General features: G+C 54.1%; 2 protein-coding genes and 1 non-coding gene across 6 annotated transcripts in view; all 3 read left to right on the forward strand.

The window, feature by feature from the left end:
* Positions 1-10470, forward strand: part of STRN4 (striatin 4) — a 26896-nt gene extending 16426 nt beyond the window's left edge. For 2 of the 3 annotated variants that reach the window (XM_038528491.1, XM_038528493.1), the window contains exons 7-18: positions 1682-1841; positions 2418-2531; positions 2887-3002; positions 4517-4692; positions 4779-4826; positions 5163-5284; positions 6484-6651; positions 6813-6953; positions 7364-7462; positions 7636-7722; positions 9017-9252; positions 9498-10470. In XM_038528491.1, coding sequence (XP_038384419.1) covers positions 1682-1841; positions 2418-2531; positions 2887-3002; positions 4517-4692; positions 4779-4826; positions 5163-5284; positions 6484-6651; positions 6813-6953; positions 7364-7462; positions 7636-7722; positions 9017-9186 — 1401 coding nt within the window. In that variant the 3' untranslated portion in view covers positions 9187-9252; positions 9498-10470. The remainder of the gene's footprint in view (positions 1-1681; positions 1842-2417; positions 2532-2886; positions 3003-4516; positions 4693-4778; positions 4827-5162; positions 5285-6483; positions 6652-6812; positions 6954-7363; positions 7463-7635; positions 7723-9016; positions 9253-9497) is intronic. The other variant, XM_038528492.1, reaches the window with a different exon arrangement.
* A 2535-nt stretch (positions 10471-13005) lies between these two features.
* PRKD2 (protein kinase D2) overlaps positions 13006-23867 on the forward strand; it is a 34927-nt gene continuing 24065 nt past the window's right edge. Inside the window, exons 1-3 of one of the 2 annotated variants that reach the window (XM_038528489.1) lie at positions 13006-13905; positions 16227-16365; positions 21662-21793. In XM_038528489.1, coding sequence (XP_038384417.1) covers positions 13666-13905; positions 16227-16365; positions 21662-21793 — 511 coding nt within the window. In that variant the 5' untranslated portion in view covers positions 13006-13665. The remainder of the gene's footprint in view (positions 13906-16226; positions 16366-21661; positions 21794-23867) is intronic. The other variant, XM_038528490.1, reaches the window with a different exon arrangement.
* On the forward strand, positions 19055-19161 carry LOC119869963. The gene has a single exon (XR_005354843.1). It is a non-coding gene; the product is annotated as a U6 spliceosomal RNA (small nuclear RNA).

Here is a 23867-nt window from a genome sequence, read left to right on the forward strand (position 1 = left end):
TATGAGCACTGCTGTGCCCAGAGGGCAGAACAGAAATAGACAGGCACCCTCTCTTTCGAGACCCTGAGAATGCCTGTTAATGTGGCCATGCTCCTGTGGAGCCCCAGTGCACCCCCCCCTTGCCTCTCCTGGTGTGCTGCCTAAACCTGGACCCCAGGTCTTCCATAGAGAAGGAAGAGGAGGTCACCCTGACCTGTCCCTATGGCCCTCCCATACAGGCCAGAGGCTGGCCCCTCCCAGATGCCTGAGCAGTTTTGACTCCAGTCCCAGCTTGGAGTGCTGAGCCTGTGGGCAGATCGACCACACCTTCGGGGGGCTTGCAGTCTGACTGAGGCAGGCCCTTGGGGGTGCCCAGAACTTGATCTAGTCAGGGAACACTTTAGAGGGAGAAGCTTCCCTGGAAGAGGCAGTATTTGAGGCTAGTGGTGGTCAGACCCCAATGCTAGAGTAGGGTGCGTTCTTAAGCCAGCACTTAAAGCAAAAGTCAGCGATCAGAACTGTTTGTGAAAATTCTGGGGCTCCCTAAAGCCATTTTCTATGGTCTTTGAGGTTCTGAGCATACAGGCCCTGGATGGCACTTTGTGCACAATATAGTGATAATTGCATCATGAGAGGGTAAAGGGTCATATACAAGATATCATTGTAGAAGGCTGTGTGTGAAAGGCATCCATGTGGGGAAATGCAGATGCCATGCTGCCCTGAAGTCCCAAGTCTGGGCTAGGTTGAGGTGCACGAATCAAGGAACACAAGAGGATTGGTTCCTAGCATTGCTTTAAGACTGACGGGGTGGAACGCTGGCACTCACCTGCCCTGGAGTCCTACATCTCAGGATGGAAGAGCAGTGCTGTCTTCTCTAGTCCCAAAAGTAGCATGCAGTAAAAAAAAAAAAAGTAGCATGCGCTTGTCATGTGAGAAAACAAAGCTTGAGGCACCCAAGAAAGTTTTAAGGAAGACTCAGAACTCTTGGGAGGCTCACGGTCTGGAGCTGTGTTAGTGTATCTTGGACCGGGGGGACCTGAGGTGCAGGGTTTCCCTGCTCAGCCTGTTTGCTCACGTTAAGTGCAGCAATGGTAACTGTTCACAAGCTGGTGAAGTCACGTGGGATGCTTGCCTAGTGCGCTGAATAAGGCACAGAAGCTGGCGCGACTGCTCTACCCAGGCATCTGTTCCCACTTGAATTGTGCACCTCCATACACACACTTGTGCATGTAGGCACACGTATCTTTCTCTGCTGTCCTAAAACAGACTATCTCACTTGACTTTTTTTTCCTGAGAAGTACTGTGCTGAGGGGGTGGGGGTTGTAGCAGGGGAAGGAGTGGGGAGAGGGCAGGAGTCAGGAGGAGAGTCCTGGGAGGAATCTGGAGAGGAGGTAGTAGTGATGGGGAAGAGGTGGGCAAAGCCCTGGTAGGGGACTGCCAGTTCCCTGGCCCTAGTAAGGAGCAGCCTTTGAAGGCTTCCAGCAGGGGGAGCACAGCTGCCAAAGTGTGTGTGTGGGAGTCCTGCAGGGGGAAGGACACTGAAGGAAGGGAAGGGGAGCTGGTGGCTGGCACGCAGGACGCTTCTAAGCAGGGCGCAGGGTGAGGTGGAGGCCAGGAACCCTGGCTTCTCTGCCCTGGAGACTGGGTGGGCTTGGGCTCTGGGCCAGAGCCTTCTGACCTGTCTGGCTTTTTCCATGCCCAGCTTCCCTCCAAAGCCCTAGTGCCTGAGATGGAGGACGAGGACGAGGAGGATGACTCTGAGGATGCCATCAATGAGTTCGATTTCTTGGGCTCAGGAGAGGAGGGGGAGGGCTCCCCAGACCCTCGACGATGCACGGGAGAGGGGACCCACCATGAGCTGGGTAAGCGGAATTTCCTGGCCAGCTTTCCTTACCAGGCGAGGTAGAGGCACACACAGCCGCCTGCAGCTGCTTCCTGCCCCAGGGTCTCCACCGGACGGATACGCTTCCTGAAAGGAGGGTGGCCAAGGAGAGCAGGAGGCCGACACTGTGGTGGCCAGGCCCTCACCCCTTCCCTGGAAAATCCCTGCGGGGTTGCAGAAAGCCCAGTGCTTCCCGGAGTGGGGTCTCCAGCCCTCCCTGAGGGGGGTCTCCAGCCCTCCCTGAGAGTCTAGGTCTCAGTGGCCCTCAGGGAGGAACCGGATGAGGACCTGGTGGGGAGAGGCTGAGAGGGCAGTGCTGCATCTTCCTCCCGTTCCGTGACTCTGAGCCACAAGGCCCTTAGCGGTTATGTAGGATGGCTGGGACCACAGAGGGTCTCAGCTCACTGTGTCCCCTCTGCCTGTCCCCCACTCCCACCTGGAGCCCCAGTACTCTCTGGGACCGGGGCTTCCTGACTGCCTCACATTTACAGGAGGGGCTTCTAGCAGCTGGGTGGAACTGGTGGGCAACTCCAGCCCCGGGCTTTTGTCCCTGCAGAAAGCCGGCGGGTCAAACTCCAAGGCATTTTGGCCGACCTTCGGGATGTAGATGGGCTGCCCCCTAAAGTGACTGGTCCCCCTCCTGGCACACCCCAGCCCCGGCCACACGAAGGTAAGAGGCCCCTGCACCCTGGCCCGGTCCCCTGGGGCACCATGGCATAGGGGGGCTGCAGAGCTAAGCCCGGGGCTTCTGTGTCCTCAGGGTCAAAGCCTGGCCTCTAGTCTGCAGCCTCCCTGTCGCAAAAGTTCGTCTGTCTGTCTGTCTCCCTCTCTTTTTGTCTGTCCTGCCCTGTCTGTCTGTCTGTCTCTCCCTGTCTCTCTCTTTCCAGCTGTGATTCTTGATCTTGTCCTCTCCCTGGCTCTCTGACTCCTTACCTCCTTCTCTGCTTCTCTCTCTCTCTCTCTTTCTCTCTCTCTCTCTCTCTCCCCCCACCCCTCTCTGCCCCCCCCTCCCCTCCCCCTACCAGGTTCCTTTGGCTTCTCCTCAGACGTTTTCATCATGGACACTATCGGGGGCGGGGAGGTGAGCCTGGGGGACTTGGCAGATCTCACCGTCACCAACGACAACGACCTCAGCTGTGATGTAAGTTCTTGGGCTGCCTGTTCCCCCGAAGGGCCTCCTTGGGCATCCTACGCTGTGCCTGCTCTTGCTGAGCTGTGACTGGGTGCCTTGCCTGCTGCGCTCAGTCCACTAGTGAGAGGATGCTGTGAGGTCATTCAACAGTTCACCCTGGTTTACGGAGGGGTGCAGACAGGGCTGAGGGGGCTTGGGGAGGTTACTGAGGTGCAGGGCCTGGAAGACACTGGGGTGTAGCTGGCACTCATCCTTCAGGCCACACTCCCTTCCACCTGTGGCTTACGTGCATCTCAAGTCCTGGCCTCCCGCAGGCTGGCAGCAAGGAAGGGGGCCCAAGGTCAGCACAGTGCAGGGAAGATGGTCTGGACAGGAGATGGGCATTGAACTGACCTTTGTGGCCAGAAACCCCAAAACGAAGTACAAGTGGGGCTGGTGGCCAATGGGCCAGAGGAAAGGAGACATCAGGGCCAGTGTTCTGAGCCCAGTACCCACAGAGGGGCCTCTGGCTCGCTGATAGTTTCTGAATCGGGGGTGTGTGTGCATTTCCCTGAAGCAGAACACCACCATGGCTTGTAGCAGAATTTCAAGTGGTTGGTGACGCCAGCAGGGTTGGAGGCACTGCTGTAGGATGCCAGGAAGTGGGGCCAAGATGGAGGCTTTGAGCAGAGGATGTGCCCGTGAGGGGGTAACCGTGTAGCGGCAGAGCCTTTGGCCCTAAAGAGCTAGGGCAGTGGTGATGGTGCAGGTGGGGACCATGGGGGAGAGAGCCCACGTGAAAGGGGGTTGGTTAGGTGGTGTGAACCTTATGTTGGGACAGGGCACTGAGTCTTGCCTGACAGTCTGCTCATCATCTTTCCCAGTTGGCTGCCCCTGAATCCCCCATGCACAGAGCAACACCACCACCTCCCAGGGCATGTATAGTGACTCTAGAATACCCCTAACGTGTGGTCTCTGTGGCCTCCTGTTGCCCTGAGAGGCTTCTCTTGCGACCCCTTAGCTTCTCTGCAGCCATTCACATCTTTCCAGTCCATGTCAGTTCCCAAACGTGGCTCTGGTCTCAGCTTCTGTCACTTTGTCCCTTGCTTTGTAACCAGGGCCTCCTCTCAGGCTCTAGATCTACTCCGGCAGCCACAGGGACTTTTGCACATGCAGTGTCCTCCTTCATTCCCCTCCCTGGATCTGGTTAAGTCCTGTTCCTTTGGTGTCCCCTCAGGAATGCCTTACTGACTGCCACAGAGGCAGTCAGGCTGCTTGGGTGTCTCTTCCCAGTTCATTTTTAATTCTTAGCACTGCTTGGAGTTCACAGTTCCTGTGCACTGTGGGGTGATCTGTCTGTCTTCCCCAGGCCCCCTCTGAACTGAGTGTTCAGAGGGGTGCTGCACACAGGGTGCTTGGGGCTGGAGCCCAGTGTGTGAGGATGCTCCACGTGGGTCTGGGTAGGGAAGGGGCAGACCCTTGATATCCTGGATGCCAATCGGCATCCACAGGACTGCTGGGACACTGAGCTCCCCCCACTCTAGCTCTCTGACAGCAAAGATGCCTTTAAGAAGACATGGAACCCCAAGTTCACTCTCCGATCACACTACGACGGCGTGCGCTCCCTGGCTTTCCACCACAGCCAGTCTGCCTTGCTCACCGCCTCTGAAGATGGCACACTGAAGCTCTGGAACCTACAGAAGGCTGTCACAGCCAAGAAGTAAGGGAGACAACCCCAGAGGGGGAGGTAGAGTTCTGAGTGATGAGGGGCTCTCAGTGACATCTGGTTCCTCTGCCTCCCCACAGGAATGCTGCACTAGATGTGGAACCTATCCATGCCTTCCGGGCTCACAGGTAGGGAAGTGCCCCCCAAAGGCAGTCTAGCTCCTGGCCCACTCACTGCTACCCCAGGGGGCCAAATGCCCTCTGCACACGCACCCCCTTGATCCTTGTGCTCTGCAGACCAAGTGTCCCAGAGCTGGTTCTCAGCTCACCCTTCAAGAGAAGGAAATAGGCATGGGGAGTTGGGGGAAGGCGGGCCTGGGTGGCACAACCAGAGCCCCAGATGCTGAATTCTTTTGACCATCCTTGAAAAATCTAGCATTGGACTTTAAGGTCCCATCGTGGGGAGCCTGGAAAGGAGTGAGATGGAGTTTTTCATCTCCCCTTCACCACCTCTGCATCCTGCAGGGGTCCTGTATTGGCAGTAGCCATGGGCAGCAATAGCGAATGCTGTTACAGTGGTGGGGCAGATGCCCGCATCCACAGCTGGAAGATTCCGGACCTCAACATGGACCCCTATGACGGTTATGGTGAGGACAGCTCCCTCCTCCTGTCTGCACCTCCCCTCCTGCCCCCATGTCCACAGGAGCTTCTGCATTCCCTCAGCATCCACCTGTGCCTAACTGTACACCCCCAGCCCAGGGGAGGGAGCATAGAGCAGTGTGTTCAGCATGTGACGGGTCAGACAGGCTGAGGCAAGAAAGAGATGGCTTTGGGGAACGGTTTCCCAGAGGGGCTGGTGGGTGAGCTGACTCTGAGTCAGCACTGGGCCCGGGCCCCAACATGTGCAAAGCCTTCTGGTGGCTGAGTGCAGGAGTGAGGAACAGTAGAGCAGGGGAGGGGGAGAGGTTAGTTGGGCCAGGTTGTAGGGAGTCCGCCCTTGATCCTTGGTGCACCTTTAAAAGTTAAGTGGAGAAGTGATTACACTGTCACTTCTGTTAAGTGTGTCGCCTATCCTCTGACATCTCTTTTTTTTTTTTTTTTTTGACATCTCTTTTGATAACTCTGATGACATGCATGGCTCTGTGTAGCAGTTGTTATGGCAGACAGAATTCAGAGCTATGTGTCTTCCCTTGAAGAAAACACAGTTTTCCTAAGAATAGTCCCACCCTGTGAAAGGTCAAGGGTCAGTCCCAGGTAGTATATGCTCAGGGCCATGCAAGCAGCCACACATGGGGGTGACGTCAGCAGGGCCTGACTGAGCACCCCGTGTGGACTTCAGTGACCAGGGAGGCAGGGGTGAGAAGGGCTAGGGAGCTTTGGAGAGAGTGGGCAGGGCTTGTGTTCTGGTCAGAAAAGACTACAGGGAGCATGGGTGGGGCCAACCAATAGGGCCCAGGCTGCAAAGGTTCTTCGGGCCTCAAAGCCACCATTGTTCTTTCTCCCCTTCACTAAGTCCTAAAAATCGTGTCCCAAGCACCTACTTTGTGCCAGGCACTATCCATGGGTCCTGTGGGGATGGCAGTGAACAGGGGGGAATAATCCCTGCCCTCTGGAGCTTCCATTCTGGATTGCCTTCAGAGTCCTAAAATCTTCCCAGAAGTGTTAGTGGGCAGAGTGTGAGTGGCTAGCAGGGGCAGGTTCCAGGGGTAACAGCTCTGAGCCCATGAGGACTCTAGGTATGTAGCTGGGTGAATGGGTGGACCCAGCCCAGCTGCCTGGCTCTCAGCTGTCTAGGTTGGAGCTGGCAGCCCTGACGTAGCCTGTTGTCTCCCTTTGGTACGTCCAGACCCGAGCGTGCTGAGCCATGTCCTGGAGGGCCACGGGGATGCTGTATGGGGCCTAGCCTTCAGTTCTGCCTCCCAGCGCCTGGCCTCCTGCTCTGCCGATGGCACCATCCGTATCTGGGATCCCAGCAGCAGCCCAGCCTGCCTCTGTACCTTCCTCACAGCCAGCGGTGAGTGAGGGCTGCCGACACCTCATAGAGGAGCTGTATAGAGTTGGAGGCCCCTGCAGGAGTGTTACTCCTGACAAGGGCCCAGCTTTCCCAAGTCCTGTCCCACAGCCCTGGGGCAGGACCAGGTTTGTGAGGCAGCCTTTCTTCTCCTCTACCCTCAGATCATGGGATCCCCACCTCAGTGGCCTTCACCAGCACCGAGCCTGCCCACATTGTGGCCTCCTTCCGCTCTGGCGACACTGTCTTATATGACCTGGAGGCTGGCAGTGCCCTCCTCTCGCTGGAATCCCGGGGGAGCAGCGGTAAGAGGGGGCCCCAGGGCCGGGGGCTGGTATCTGAGTGCTTCCCAGGCCCCAGTCCCTCCTATGGCTTTGGTGACCCGATGTCCAGTGAACAGAAGACATTTTCCCTACCCCCTTGTGGGGGGCTCTGTGTCAGATGGAGGTAAAGTCCCAGCTGCCACTGTTGTGGCCAGCGAGGGGCTCTTGGGAAGGCTGAGGGAACAGAGATCATCAGGCCTCTTGGCAGAGCAGATGCTCCATGTGGGTGGCTGTGCCACCCCAGGTGGGGCACGGTGCCCAGGTTACAGAGGAAGTACTATGACCCTGAGCAGGAGAGCCCTGGGGGCCCAGTCCTCCTGGACAGCTAGGCATAGGGCAGGGCTGTAGGGCCGTGGTTCTCCTCTCGTCCTTCCCTCCTCCTTGCCTTCCAGGCCCAACCCAGATCAACCAGGTGGTGAGTCACCCAAACCAGCCCCTCACCATCACTGCCCACGACGACAGAGGCATCCGCTTCCTGGACAGCCGGACAGGTGAGGCCCCACCTTCTCCCTCCACCATTCACTCATGCTCATGGCAGGGCCTGCCCAGATAGCAGAGCTCCTGGTGCCCACGCTGTAGGCTCTCAGCATCTTGTCTGGGCCATCACCTTCCCAGGCAAGGCGCTGAGAGGAAGTAACCTGCCACCTACCCTTTCTCCTCTCAGGGAAATCTGTGCACTCCATGGTTGCCCACCTGGACGCGGTCACCTGCCTTGCCGTGGACCCCAACGGCGTGTTCCTGATGTCGGGAAGTAAGTCCGGACCCTCCTGACTCCCTAAAGAGCAAGGGTATGTGGGAGCAGAAGAGGAAGAGATGTGGGCACTGGTCACAAGGGAGTGCTCTGGGGCTCCCTGAGGCAGGGGAACCGGCAGGGAGCCTCTGGATAGAGCCCCCTGGAGGCATTTGCCTCCATCTCCTTTCATCCAGATAAATCCTCTTGGGTGGGTGTGTTGTACCCGCCGTGCAGATGTGGACAGGCTCAGAGAAGTTACATGCTTTGGTCTCAGCCCAGTGGGTTGGTTGCAGGAATGAAGTTGGGGTCTCTCAGTCCCCATGGGATCTTTAGCATTTTCCACCACGTGCTTTCTGTGGATAAGAGCACTGAAGCCCAGCTCCTGTGGAGCTGTGCCTCAGGACGGGGTGGGACGTGGGCAGGTGGAAAAGGGTCCGTTGCTCCCCAGGGAGGTGGAGGGTATGCATGGGCCATCAGAGAGGCCATGGGCAAGGGGCCTCCTTCCACTCACTTCTGCTCCCTACCGACCGAGCTTGTGGAAGCTCATGAGCCAGCAAGTGCATGGGATGATAGAGCAGGTGGACGGGCTCGGGCACCCACAAGCCTGTTCTCCATCTGCCGTGTGACGGCAGCAGCTGTCTCTAAGGATGATGGTAGAGGGAGTGGTCAGTAGCATCAAGTCCAGGGGAGAGAGGGTTTGGGACAGGGCCTGGGGCCCCCCACTGTAAAGGACAAATAGAGCCAGCCTCTGCCACAGCCAGCCTGTTCCTTCTAACATGTAAATCAGGTCATCTCCAGAGGTGGCTCATGCCCCAAGACCCAGTCCTGTCTGCTCCTCGCTCTCTGACCACCTCTTCCTCCTCCCCACACCCCTGCTCAGGCTGCTACTGCCATATCCACCTCCTGCCAGGATCTCCAAACCTTCCCTTGGCCTTGCTGCCTGCAAGACTCTTCCTCCTGGTTCCCCCTTAGCCCTTCTGTCCTCACCCTGACCAGCCTGTATCCACAGTGCTGCTGACCATCTGGCATCATTCATTCTGTTTTATTTACCGTCTGCCACATCAGAACGTCAACAGCCCTGGGCTGGAGGAGGTTAGCCTAGTACACAGGTCCCCAGTGAATACTTGGTAACTAGATGATGGATAGCAGGCTAGGCCAAAAGGATTCTCCCTCAGCCTGGGTGTTGAGAGGTGCATGGAGAAGAAGATGGGCCCTTTATCCAGTGCCAAGGCCAGCTCATCCAGAGGGTGAGGTTTGGAGGAGCTGGGGTTTGTCCTGGGGGACAGCCCTTTCAGCTCCCACACCTGCGTAGGTCACGACTGTTCCCTGCGTCTGTGGAGCCTGGACAATAAAACATGCGTGCAGGAGATCACGGCCCACCGCAAGAAGCATGAAGAGGCTATTCACGCTGTCGCGTGCCACCCCAGCAAGGCCCTCATCGCCAGTGCGGGCGCCGATGCCCTGGCCAAGGTCTTCGTATGATGCCCACCTGGCCCCACCCTGGCCGCCACACCGGCTGGGGAGTGGGGCCGGGCAGGTGGGACTGAGGTGAGAGGCTGGGCAGGAGGCTTGGTCTGGGAGGGCAGAAACTCCTTGCATCCTCACCCCTAGTGAGACCTCAGACACATCTCTTCACCTGGCACTCCTAGAGGGTACCACATCCTGGTAGCCGGGGTTACCTTGTGAGAATCATCAAGGTAGCTCCTGGGCATCAAGAGAGGGGGCCGAGGTAGCCTTCCCTCTTGTACCTGGGGTGTCCTGCTCCAGTCTTCCTTCCCTTCTGTCTACCTCAGGTGACTCCCAGCCTCAGTCTGGAGGCCCGGAGGCCTGGCTCTTCCCGCCTGCCTGGGAACCTGGTGGTGCTAACGGCCCTTTCCCCAGGAGGCCATCCCCCATGGCCGTCCCTTCCCCAAGCATCCGCCTGGGGAGCAGCCTCCTTCAGGAATCACCCTCCGGGATGGCCTCGGGGAGCTTCCTCTCTGTGCCCTGACGCCCAGTCCTGCTTTCTGAGCTGCCTTCTTGGGTGCAGCACAGCCAGGGCTGGATGTCCTTGGGGATCAGCTTTTCCAAGACGCCAGAAGGTGCCAGGTTCTCTCTTTGAACCCCCAACCCCCCTTCTCCCATCTTCCCAAACCTGAGTGGCAGCTGTGCTGGGAGGAGCTCCAGGCGCCCCTGCTCTGTGGTTGACCCCCTGGGAAGCTGTGGAGCCAGCTGGACCCCGGGCTGTCCTCAGGCAGAGTGCCCGGCCTGGCCCACCCCAGAAGCACTCCCACCACCCTCCCCTCCAGTTCCCTCAACACAGCTTTCCAGACACTACCCAGCACCTCCAGGGCCAGTAACCCCCCGGGGAGCAGGTGATGCCCTCAGGGGAGGTGCCCACCCCTACCTCCCCCACCGCTCCCAGCACTCCTTCCAGGGGCAGCCCCCCAGCCCCCACGGGGTCACCCATGGGGAGAGATGCCCCTCGTTTGCCTCTCTCTGGGGCATGGAGGCTGGAGGGGGTCCCCCACAACTCCCTGTATATCTGTATAAATAAATGGGATGTTAATGGAGCCCTGCCCCCCCACCCCCATGTCGTTATCACTGTGTGATAGTCTGTGTCTCCTTTCCTGGTCCTCCACTCTCTTCCTCTATTTATTTCACTCTCTTTTTTTGGGTCCCGCCCTGAGTCCTCAGGCCCCCTTCCAGGTTCCTGTTTATAAGCCCCCTCCCCTTTGCCCTGGACTTGGATGTGAAACTTGTCTCAATAAACCCTTTGGAGTAAGATGGGTGGCGGTGCTGACTGTCGAGGGGACCTGGGGAGCCGAATAATGGGCTCTGCCTGGGCTGGGTGGAGCTCAGAGAGGGGATATGATGGGTTGGGGTTTTGTGGTAGGGTGGGGGGCGGGAAGAGAGGGCCCAGAGTTTGGGCGGAGTGTGGGTGGAGGCCCGGAAATGGGGGCACAGGACCGAATCTCCCCGTGCCTCCTAAGTACTCCCTCCCCAGGGGCCTCAGCAGTGGCCTGGGGGCAGAGTCCTGACAAGCAGATGATGTGATGTGACAGATTAAGACCTTCCCCCTCCACTCCCAGCGCCCCCCACATGATGGCTGATTAAAGGGCTTGCCCTGAGTACTTAACCCCCCCACTTTCCCTTCCCTCCCCACGTGAGCCTGGGCTTACAAGGAGCCTCAGCCAACATGGAGTGGGGAAGGGAGAGCCTGGGACCTGCCCTGTAGAATGCCTCCGCCATGCTGGGAGGTTGCAGGTGGTGGAGGCACCTGGTCCCTCACTGCTGGCGCCCCATGAGTCCCTTCCCTTCCCCAGGACAGTTGAATTGCAGTGGTCAGTCACACACTTAGCAGGAGCCAGAACCCACACTAAATTCCTCACATACTAGTTCACTGGGTCCTCACAACAAGCTTAGGAAGCGGGAATCATCAGTGTTAAGTTACAGAAAGTGAAATGGGGGGGCTGCTTAGGGCCTCCAGCGGGCCATCAGCATTTGTATCCAGTCCTGTGGGCTCCCTCTGCATGTGTCTGGGCCTCAGCATCTTCTGTACAACAGGCCTGATGCTAATGACCACCCTCTGGATTAACAAAGGCTGTGCCCCAGTACCCAGAATAGGACCCAGCCCTTGTCAGGACCCCAGGAACAGTTGAAGAAGGATGCAGGTGGCCAGATGGCCATCAGGTGACACTGTCCAAAACCTAGCTACGAGCTCCACGTGGCCTTGCTCCCCCCTCATCCCTCTGGGCTCTGAGCAACTTCCCCAGGTGGTGGTTTGGGTTTTCACTCCAGCCTCAGACTTCCTTCCCCAGCCCCAGCCAGCCCCCGGATGTGGTGGCAGAGTCACTACTGTACCGACCTCAGCTGCCCCCAGCAGCCCTTTATGGGGAAGGGGGGCTTGTCTTGAGGCCCTCATCCCGCCCTCCTGGTCTGGACCATCTCCCCTGGGATGCCTTTGGAACTCAAAGCCAGGCTTTGAACCCTCAGTGACTGGGGTGGGGTGGTAGCAGCAACTTGAGTGGTGATCTTTGATGATTTGGAGGAGTCACTTTGCCCCTCGGGGTTCAGTTTCCTGAGTGTAAACTAAATGGCAACCACTCTTATTATTAGTTGGGGAGGAGAAATCAAGTCTGAGTTGTTCCTAACCAGGCTGGAAGAGCTGTTTTAGGACAAGCCTGGCGCGTAGTAGGCCAGCATTCAATGCTTGCTGGATGACTGATTAATGAACATACTCCTACTAAACATCTGAGGGCTTGAGGAGCCCACCCCTTTATCTCTGCCAAGTACAGCAATAGCCACCACCTACTGAATCTCAGCTGTGTGCCAGGCACTATTCTGCAATCTCCCCACAAAGACCTTCTGGGGTCAGGAGCTGATGGAGAAACAGGCTCAGAGAGGGGAAGCCACCTACCTAAAGCCACACAGACACATGCACGCTGTCCCAGAACAACCAGTTCATCTAGGGGATGGGGAGGGTGTCTTCCCTGGTTGCTATGGCCCTTTGAGGCACCCCCGGGTCTGAGGCTCTTGGCTCTCCTGAGGGCTGGGGCAGAGTGGGGCGCCAATTGAAGGAAACTACACCCCTTCTCCACCCGTGTCTGACTGTCCCGGCTCAGACAACCCAGCCCCGGTCCCTCCAGTCCATGCACTTCATCGAGGTTGGGGTTGCCAGAGACAGACATGAGGCAAGGAGGTCCTTCCGCCCATCTGGAAGCCGCTGTCTTCCTAACCGTGTGATGGGCTGCGGGATCTCTACTGCACCCCCTCCACCGAGCGGGCATGGGGGTGGGGTGGACGACGCTCAGAGAAGAGGTAGGCCGAGCCCAGAGAACCCTGAGCGGGCTGGACCCGACACCAGTTTCCCACCCTTTCCCCTGCGGTGGGCGCCGGATGCAAGCCCGGCTAGACGGCCCCCTTCCTTAAAGGGCCAGACGCCTCCGCAGCCCCGGCCTCCCCGACCGCTGATGGGGGTGAGTGGCTCGCCCCTCCTCTCTAGCTCAGGGAAGAGTTAACTTTCCAGACTCGGGTGTGTTGGGGGTCGGCATCAGTCCGGGATCCCTGCCCGCGTCTCGCACCCGAGACGCCTGGGCCGGGGGCGGGGCAGGTGACGCCCCCACTTCGGAGGTGCCGGACCTGCCCTCCTCTTCCGCCCCCGGCCCCCCCCCGACAGGCTCCGCCCCTCTCTGACGTCACCGAGGCCCGCGTGGATTGGCCGACTGCGCCATCGCTCCCGACACTTCCTCCTGGGCCGCAGCCGCAGAGTTAAACTTTGGAGGGGGAAAAAGAGCCACCGGCTCCTGGCGCCGGGCGACCCTCCCTCCCCACCCCCAACCGCCGCCGGTAACGCCCCCTTCTCCGCGGCCCACGACCGAACTTTTCTCCAACTTCTGAGACCCGTGAGATTCCCTCCTTAGCACCCCGGCCCTCGGGATCCCTTTGCCCATCCCCGGGACCGTCGTATCCTTGGGATCTACTCGATCCCCGACTTCCTATCCTCACCCCCGAGGCCTGGTGAATCCCTCGAGCTCCCTTCTTCATTGGATCCTCGTCTTAGAGCCAGTGGATTCTGGGATCCCCCCTGCTCCCTTTTCAAGCCTTTCTCTCTCCAAGGGGCTTTTTGATCCTGAGCTCTCCTGATCCCTGAGATCCCGACCTACTAGATTTTCTTGATTTCTTGGACTTTTTCAATAACTGGATCCCCTCAAGCCATTAGATCTCTCCTTCATGACTCCCGGGTGTCTGATCACTAGATTACATTTCTTTAACTTCCCAGGGTCCCGCCATCCGCAAGTGCCCTCAACCTGCTAGATTTCTTTTCTCGTATCCCCGGGATTACCGCGCTCCCACCACCAGCTTCCGAGCGCTCTCGAATCCAGTGGCCCGGGGCTCCCGGGCTCGGGCTCCCTCAGCCGGATCCCGGGTGGGCGCCGGGCGGCCGGCGCCGGGCGGCCGGTCCCGGGACTCCCCCCACCTATGGCCGCCTCCCCCTCCCATCTCGCCGGGCTCCCAGGCTCTCCCGGGCCGGGGTCCCCTCCGCCCCCCTGCGGCTTGGAGTTGCAGTCGCCGCCACCGCTACTGGCCCAGGTACCAGCTCCGAGCTCCGGGGTCTCCTTCCACATCCAGATCGGGCTGACCCGCGAGTTTGTGCTGCTGCCCACCGCCTCTGAGCTGGCCCATGTGAAGCAGCTGGCTTGCTCCATCGTGGACCAGAAGGTGAGGGGAAGGGTTCTTCCCATCCAGCTTGGGGAGAGGTCTGGGGTGGGGGGCGATGGCAGGGGTGGCCTGGAGCCTGGCACAGGGGAAGGGGAAGAAGGAACATTAAGCCTTGGGTGACTGGGGGTGTGTGGATGGGGCATTTAGTCCCCCGTTGCCTCTTCACCCCACTAAGCCTTTGAGGGAGGCCTGAGCAGGGGTGGGGTGCTCCAAAGGCCTCCCCAAATTGCATGTCCCTGCATGTAGTTGTTTTCTGCAGCTAGCAGGGAGTAAAGGAGGGGCCAGATAGATGTAGAAGTGGGGAGGAAGGGGCAGGTGGGGCAGCAGATGGGGAACCTCCCCAATCAAGCCCATCCCCTACCTCCCATTTTGTGGAAACAGTAGAAATTGAAGCTGAGCTGGCCATGGCTATCGGGTGACATGTGTGGGTGTGGGTGCCTGCGCTAGCTGCCAAGGGCAAGTGAGGTCTCAGAGCCCAATCTCTGACCCCGCCCCAGGCCTGAGCTGTATGTAGAGGGGCTGGCACCTCTTTGGATCCCCTAGAGGCTCTGGGGACTCTGTCCCCTCTCCTAATCACAGTGTCCCCACCCCCTGAGGTCTGATTCCAGCCTATTAAAACGGGCCTTCACAACCCCACCCTATTCTTAGTTTTGGATACCAGGGTCATCATGGCGGGAAGCTGGGAATCCTGGCAAGAGGGATTCAGGTAGAACTCAATGTGTGAATTCTAGAATGTTAAAAGTTAGGTTAGTGGGCTTCTCAGTTGTTGGAATTCTAGATTGTAAAAATGTTAGAATATTAGAATTCTAGATTGTCCAAATACACAACTGCTAGGTAATTGAACACGTCTGACATTAAAGTGTTCAGGGGCACCAGGCTGGCTGTCAGTAGAACATGCAACTCCTGATCTCAGGGCCATGAGTCCCACATTGGGCATAAAGCTTACTTAAAAAAAAAAAAAAAAAAAAGTTTAAGTGTTTAAACATTAGAATCTTAGCTTGTTGGGATACTAAAACATTAAAATGGTAGAATATCAGATTCCTGGGTTGTTGGAATCCTAGATGTTAAAATGTTAGAATTTTGGAATGCTGGGTTGTTGAAATCCTTTAATGGTAAGATACTCAAATGCCCAGAACATTAAAATATCAAACTGCTGCTGATCCAGATTATTGAAATCCTAAAATATATCATGATAATACATTGGAACCTAAGATTTTATATATGTATAATCATATCATGTGAGCATGTTGGAATCCCCAAATGTCCAAATTCCAGAATCTTCTCAGACCCCCAGAAATGAATTGGGGGTCTTCAGAGGAACATTGGGAGCTAGGCGTACTCCCCCATTTTACAGCCTAGAGACAGACACCCCCCCCCCGACACACACATACACAAGCAGTCAAGGCCCAGGGAGTCCCTGTCACCTGTGGACCCTCTCCCAGCAGACAGGAATATGGGGCTTCCTTGGCCCTTCCACCAAAACCCCCAAACCCACAGGTCCAGTTTTCACACCCAACTCAGCCTGCTCTTGGGGCAAACATATGGGGTGGGGGTGGGGTAGAGGGCAGATTGTCCCCTGGGTGTAATTTGTCTACTGCCCAAATCTTCAGCCTCCTCCCTCAGGCCTCACCCCAGTTTGGTTTTCTATCCTTTCTGTCCAGGTGTGGCTGGGCCCCATTTCTTCCTTCCAGCTGCTCCACCTGGGCAGTTTCACTTTCTGTTCTACCAGGTTTCATTTCCGCCCCCCCCAACCCCTGCTAGGGACACCTGGGTCTTTTGGACATTGGGTGGGGGGCACCCTCCCTACCTCCAGCTCCCTTGAGCCTAGCTTTCCTGTCACCCCTCCTCTTCCACCCCCTCCCTGAGTCCTAAGTCCCCTTCTTCCAGCTGGCCCCACCCCAGTGCTGGGCCTGGAGCCAGGTAACAGGGACAATAGATCCAGGAAGGAAGCTGGGGTGGGGTGGGGGCATAAAGGAGGGGGTGTTCACTTAGCACCCCTCCTTCCCCCCACCCCCTGCAAATTCTAATAAGTGCTCTTGCTCCCAGAGCCACACTCCCTCCCACCTCAGCTTCCCAGTCCAGCCACCAAACTCCGCAGGCGCCCTCTCCCCGCACACCTGGGGCCCTGGCACCCTGCCCGCGGGAGCTGTGAGCTGCGCTGCGCTTGGGAGGCAGCAGGCAGGAAGCGCAGGGCTGCAGGGTCTCTGTTTCCGGGGGAAACTGCGGGCCCTGCCCTTGGAGTGTTCTAGACGGCTGCTGAAGGCAAGCGCCGAGCCTTTGAGCCTTTCCGTCACCACCTCCGTCTCTCTCCCGCCCCTCAGTTCCCGGAGTGTGGCTTCTACGGTCTTTACGACAAGATCCTTCTCTTCAAACATGACCCCACGTCGGCCAACCTCTTGCAGCTGGTGCGCTCGGTTGGAGACATCCAGGAGGGCGACCTGGTGGAGGTGGTGCTATCTGGTGAGCGTCGGAGGCCGGCCGGGGGGCCTGGGGGCGCAGCCTCTAGCGGGGGCAGGACATCTGGCGGAGGGAGAGGAGAGGTGGGCCCAGAAACACGTTTTTAAAGTCAGGGCCAGTGGTTCAAAGCCCTGGTTGCAAGTTAGTCCCCTATGTGCTACCGCCCCGGAATGGGTGAATATATAGCTTGTGCACACAGTGGAATTTGCTCAGCACAGAATGTAGGCGATGTCCAGCACCATGGGTGAATCTCACAAACTTAATGCCAAAAGGCAGATGCTACGTCAGACTCCGTATTGTAAAATTCCATTTATGAAGCACAGAGATGGATACAGTTAGGAGTGAGGGTGGCCAATGCCCTTTGAGAAGGTGCCCTGTTCTCCACCTCCGCAAGGGGCATCGCTACCATCACCTGCGGGGCAGGAGGGAGATCTCTGGGGATTGATTTAAACTTCCATTTATTTATCAGGATGTTGGTGACACAGTGTGTGCAGTTTGACAGTTCGGTGAGCCATGCACTTGAGATGTGTCTTTTTCTAGATGTTTGTTCTACTTTGATAGAGTTGTTGTTTGTTTTTTAAGATTTTATTTATTTGAGAGAGACAGACAGACAGTAGAGCAGCAGGGAGAGGGTGAAACAGGCTCCCTAAGGAGCAGGCAGCCCAATGAGGGGCTCGATCTCAGGACCCTGAAATCATGACCTGAGCTGAAGGCAGATGCTTAACCCACTGAGCTACCTGGGCACCCGAATACAGAATGTTAAATATTCTGATGCCCATGCCTCCATCCCACTGAAATGCTAGATGAAATCAGACTTAGACGCCTTGGTGGCTCAGCAGTTGAGCATCTGCCTTCCACTGCAGTGCCTGGTGATCAAGGCCAGCATTGGGCTCCCCGCAGGGAGCCTGCTTCTCCCTCTATGTCTCTGCCTTTCCCTCTGTGTGTCTCTCATGAATAAATAAATAAAGTATATTTTTTTAAAGAAATCACACTCTGAAGGGTTAGATGAAGTCTGTACCTCACTATTTTCAGCCAGAACCTAGTCACCCACTGGCTGTTTGCATCTGAGAGATGAGCAAACTCAGCACCTCAAAGGAGTGGACAGCTCAAGGTTCTTCTAGGAGCACGGGGGATAGGGGGGTACCTGCCTTATTCTTGTCTGCATTTCCACCCCCAGCCCTTGCATAGTGCAATGCTCAGTAGAATGGGTTGAATGAATGGATGGCAATTAGCAGAAGTTTGGATGTATGGCCCTGGTGATCTTTTTCAGGTTTTAAATACCCTCGTGGGGATCCCTGGGTGGCGCAGCGGTTTGGCGCCTGCCTTTGGCCCAGGGCGCGATCCTGGAGACCCGGGATTGAATCCCACATTGGGCTCCTGGTGCATGGAGCCTGCTTCTCCCTCTGCCTATGTCTCTGCCTCTCTCTCTCTCTCCGTGACTATCATAAATAAAAAAAAAAAAAAAAAAAAAATACCCTCGTGGAGGCTGCCAACTCTTGGATTTGTATTCATCCAGGTCTCCCTCTGCTAAATCCAAATCTTGGTCATATAGCTTGTCTCCCTGACTTTTACTTGGCAGCTCTAGGCATCTCAGATATGGCCTGTCCAAGAAAGAAATCTTGATTTTTGTCATCCTTTCTTCCAGCAGTGTTCTGCATCTTGGTGAAGGTCATCACCATTCACTCAGGTGCTCATGCCCCAAATCTTGGGGGCATCCATGACTCCTCCTTTCCTCTCACCCATTGCTTGATCTGTCATCAAAACAAGTGGTCGTACCTTTAGCATACATCCTGAATCTATTTCTTACTACCTCCTCTGGTCCCCCTGCTTAGAGTGTTACAGCAGCTCGTAAATCAGATCATGACACTTCACTGCTCAGAATTCTCCCATGGCTCCCCACTACCCTTGGAACAAAATGAAACTCCTCAATATGGCCTTAAGGCTGTCCATGATCTGGCCCCTGCCAGTTCCCAGAATTCACCTGCTACACTGTCCCGCTTACATTTTTTTGTTCTTGCCATGCTTGCCTGTTCTCTGTCCCTTGAACAAACCAAGCCTTCCTCTCATCTCCAAGTCTTTGCACTGGCTCTCAGTGCCTCCTTCCCCACCTCTTTTTCTCATAGCTAGCTTCTTCATGTTATTTGGAGTTGAACTTGAATGCTATTTCTTCCAGTGTCTGAAATTTCCTTATTTGTATGTTTGCGTTCCCTGTCTGTCTCTCCCAAACATGTCAGCTCCTTGAGAGTGGGGTATAAATCTGTCTTGTTCATAACTTTACCCAGAGTGTATAAACAGTGCTTGGCACATAGAAGAGAGTCCCCTTTCTGTTACACAATAACAAGGAAAAAAGCTCAATATTAGACTGAAATTCAGGGGTGAGGTTCGGGGTAGAAAAGAGAATTAGTCCAAAAATGAAATTTTAAAAGCTAACAGGATCACCTGGGTGGCCAGTCGGTTAAGCGTCTGCCTTCAGTTCAGGTCATGATCCTAGGGTCCTGGGATCAATCTCCACATGGAGCTCCCTGCTGCTTCACCCTCTCCCTCTGCCCCTACCTTCACCCCCTGCTGGTGCTCTGTCTCTCTGAAATAAATAAATAAAATCTTTAGAAAAATTTTAAAAACTAACATTTATTGAGTACTTTCTATGTTCTCTGTTTAAATAGCTCAGGTTAAATTTTTTTTTTTTAAATTTGTGCTTGGTTTGGCAGCACATATACTAAAATTGGAACGATACAGAGAAGATTAGCACGGCCCCTGCACAAGGATGACACGCAAAAATGTTTTAACATAAAAACAAAAAAATACAGGGCACCTTGCTGACTCTGAGTGTGCAACTCTGGATCTCACAGTTGTGGGTCGAGCCCCACATTGGGTGTAAGGATGACTTAAAAATAAAAACTTAAAAAAAAAAGAGCACTGTGAGTTTTCCATATGTTGATTCATTTAGCCTTTAAAAAAAGAATCTATAAAGAATACTATTGTGATAGTGGGCATGTTCTTTCCTAGATACCTGCATGCCTCATACCCTTACCTCCTTTAGGCTTTTGCCCTAATGACACCTGAAGGAGGCCCTCTTCAACCATCTATTTAAAATTGGACATCCTGTACTTTCTCTCTCTCCCTTAATTTTTCTCCTAAGCACTTATTGACTTCTAGCTTGTTGTACATAAATTTTTTGTAGTTGTTATTTATTTCTGGAATATAAATATATATATATTGCATATACTTATATATATAATATACAAATATACATATAAATTACATTATATATTTTAATAAATTATGTATAAGCATACATAATACATATATGATATATATTTATATACATTTTACATTATGTGTAATCTAAGTATATAAATATACATAATGTGCAAATTATATTTATATATATATTTATATATATTTATATATATATTTTTATATATATATTTATATATATATATAAATAATTTTACCCTGGGGAAAAGTGCCAAGTTATACGTATAGAGATAAAGAACATCAAATGAGAGCATGCAAGTGTCTGTTTCGGCTGACTTGTGTCTTCCAGGGTATCCAGTTTATGTTGGTTTTCAATAAATATTTGTCCCATTACTGAGACGAATTGCTTGAGAGGCTTTTTTTTTAAATAATTACTTGAGTATAGTGGACACTTACTGTATATTTTATTACTTAAACATTTCCAAGAGGCAGTAAGTACAGTACTAAAATCGTGAACTTTGGACCTACACTGGCTGGGGTTTTTCTTTTTTTTAAGATTTTATTTGTTTATTCATGAGAGACAGAGAGAGAGAGAGGCAGAGACACAGGCAGAGGGAGAAGCAGGCTCCATGCAGGGAGCCTGGTTTGAGACTCGATCTTGGAATTCCAGGATCACGCCCTGAGCCGAAGGCACATGTTCAACCACTGAGCCACCCAGGCATCCCAGATTTTTAAAATATATTTATTTGACAGAGAGAGAGAGAGGAGGTGAGCGAGAGAGCACAATCAGGGGGAGGGGCAGAGGGAAAGCGAGAAGCAGAGTCTGGGCTGAGCAGGGAGCCCCATGTGGGACTCTATCCCAGGACTCTGGGGATCATGTCCTGAGGCGAAGGCAGATGCTTAACCAATTGAGCCAGCCAGGTGGCCCCTTTTAAAAAAAAACCAAAAACAACATTTTATTTATTTGAGAGAGAGAGAGTACATGAGCAGGTGAGAGGAGCAGAGAGGGAGAAGCAGACTGAGCAGAGAGTCCGATGCAGGGACTTGATCCCAGGACCCTGGGATCATGACCTGAGCTGAAGGCAGAAACTTAATCGACTGAGCCATCCAGGCACCCCTGGGTGATTGTTAAATAAGAATATTTATTTTCGGGCAGCCCTGGTGGCTCAGCAGTTTAGCGCCGCCTTCAGTCCAGGGCCTGATCTTGGAGACCCGAGATTGAGTCCCTGCATGGAGCCTGCTTCTCCCTCTGCCTGTGTCTCTGCCTCTCTCTCTCTGTGTGTCTCGAATAAATGAATAAAATATTTTAAAAAAAAGAATATTTATTTTCTTTGTTTTGGTTGTCTGCCTCCCTTACTAGAGGCCAGGCAGGGAATTTGTCTTTTGGTTCTGTGTGGTGTCCCTAGCATCTAGAACAATGCTCAGTAAATGTTTATTGGATTTCCATTTTGAAGATGAGACAACTGAGATACATAGGTATTTGGTCTTTTCTCTAGATGCTCAAGCTCCATCCTAGACCAAGTAATCAGCAACTTTGAGGGTAGGACCCAGGCATGCGTATTTTTAAATTTTATTTTTAAGTGTTTAATTGTGGGGCACCTGGGTGGCTCAGTCAGTTAAGTGTCTGCCTTCAGCTCAGGTCAGGATCCAGGCATCCTGCTCAGGGGGGAGCCTGCTTCTGCCTCTCCCTCTGCCTGCAGCTCCCCCTGCTTATGCTCTCTCTCTCTCTGCCAAATAAATAAAATCTTTAAAAAAGTAAAGTAAAATACTTAATTGTGAAATATACATAAAATTTACCATCTTAACCATTTTTAAGTCTCTTGTTAGGTAGTGTTAATTACATTCACACTGTCATGCAACTATCTCCAGGAGTGCTTTTATCTTGCAGAACCGAAAATCCGTACCCACTAAATAACTCCCCAGTCCCTGGCTTAGGTGTCTTGCCCAGTGGTGACGCTGGGATTGGAACCCTCTAGAGTATAGCATGCGAGCAAATGAAGGAAGGCAAGATGAAACCTTGCCGCCTGGAAGCTGGTGAGAGCCCCGGGGACATACCCCGCTGCCCCGGCTCACCCATCCACCCCCTCCCTGCTGCCTGCAGCTTCGGCCACCTTCGAGGACTTCCAGATCCGCCCGCACGCCCTCACGGTGCACTCCTACCGAGCGCCTGCCTTCTGCGATCACTGCGGGGAGATGCTCTTCGGCCTGGTGCGCCAGGGCCTCAAGTGTGATGGTGAGGGTAGAGGGACTGGAGGCGGGGCCCAGGGGCAGGGGGCGGGGCCCAGGGTGCGGCGGGGGGTGGAGCTCCTATATAGGAGGCGGGGCTTCGAGGGAGAGGTAAGGCCCAGAGGCGCCGCTTGGGGGAGGTGTTGGGGGCGGGGCTTGGGACGGGGCGGGGCTCCGCTCTGGAGGTGGAGCCTGAGGTGGAGCTCCGAGGGAAGGGTTAGGAGGGAAGGGTAAGGCACCGAGTTTGGAGAAGGGGAATGTGCCCAGGGAAGAAGGTGGAGCCTATGTAACAGGGAACAACCAGAGAAACAGTCAATAGGAGGTGTATATTAAAGGGTATTTGAAACGAATTGGCTTACAGGATGATGGGGGCTGGCTAAACTACTCTGAAATCCGGTCAAAAAGGGCAGCCGGTCAGAAAGGGCAGCCTGGATTACCCGGCAGAAGCAGAAGCTGCTATCTCCAGGCAGAATTTCTTCATCTGGGAAATCTCAACTCTGCTTTTTAAACCTGTCAACTGAAACGGGCCCACCCAGGTTAACTAGGATACTCTCCCTCACTTCAAGTCATCTGATGGTGCACTTAAATCCCACCTACGAAATATCTTTACAGCAACCCTTGCATTCGTGTCTGAATTACTGGGGCTGCCAGCCTAGCCAGGTTGACACATAAAGCTGACCATCAGAGTCCGCTCCCTATTGACCAGGCACCTTAGTGTGCCAGGGCTGCCATAACCAAATACCGCAGGCCAAGTGGCTTAAACACCACATATTTATAACTCACAGTTCCGGAGGCCGGAAGTTTAAGATCTAGGTTCAGACAGGGAACCTTGGTTCCTGGTGGGAACCAAGCCATCTGGCTTGCAGATGGCTGCCATCTCTCTGGGTAGCTCACATGGTGTGCGGAGACACAACAGTTTCTCAAGTGTCTCCCTTTTACAAAGACCCCAGTAGCATGGGATCAGTACCCCACCTTTATGGCCTCATTTAACCTTAATTACCTCCTTAAAAGATCATTTTCAAATACATTCACATTGCAGGTTAGGGCATCAACATATGGATTTGAGGGGATGACCACATGTTCTGTCTACAAGCACTCATACACCTGTCCTTAAACCATACTTTAAAAATAAAAATAAAGGGGTGAACACATAACCAAAATGTCTCAAGGTTCCACAGGTCCACTCTTCCCATCTTTGACACTTCTGAGCAAGAACATTGAGATCTCACCTTGCCTGCAGATGAAAGCCACAAAGCTGCCTTGACTATACACACAGCAGTTGAAGACCATCCATTCCATGAGGACTATCTGCACCTGCATTGACTGTTCAGTGTTCTCTTATGTTCCATCATCTGAGGATCTCCAGCTTCGTGGTGGTCACGCTTATATGGAAATCTTGAGTCTTCAGTGCCCTGTGTTGCAGATGAGCATTGACTGGGATTGTTATCAGGCAGCCCTAAATATACCTATGGCATTTAAGGGCTCTAGGGATGACAGCCACATCAGACCTGTAGAAAACCGATTCAGTGCATTCAGAGCTGCTGTCAGTACTGCCATCATGCACAAACCATATCCAACTCTTAATGTCTTGGCATATGTAACCATCACTGTGCAATGTCATTAATTTTTTTTTTAAAGAGGGAGGATGCACATATGCACATGATAAAGGGGGAAGAGGGATAAGCAGAGGGAGAGGGAGAGAAATAATTTTAAGCAGGCTCCATGCTTAGCAAGGAGCCCAACACAGGACCCAATCTCAAGACCCTGAGATGAGCTGAGCCAAAACCAAGATCCAGACACCCAACTGATTGAACCACCCAGGTGCCCCTCATGTCATCCATTCCAATGGACATCCTTAGCACAGACTTCATTGGCTCAACATCATAGATGATGGTCTTCGTTTGTGTGGTTCCAAAGGAATCACAAATGACTGTTCCTAATGCCGTTAACACCTTCTGATGGGAGTCTGACTCTACCTTGATACACAGGGAGTCAGGGATGAGATTTTGAAGTGCTATGAAGCACAGGAGTGAGTAAAAACCAACACTGGGAAGTATTTCCTGTAGGCAAAGGTCATTTGT

The sequence above is a fragment of the Canis lupus genome, chromosome 1, assembly GCF_011100685.1.
Source record: "Canis lupus familiaris isolate Mischka breed German Shepherd chromosome 1, alternate assembly UU_Cfam_GSD_1.0, whole genome shotgun sequence".
In the NCBI taxonomy this organism is placed as follows: Eukaryota; Metazoa; Chordata; class Mammalia; order Carnivora; family Canidae; genus Canis; species Canis lupus.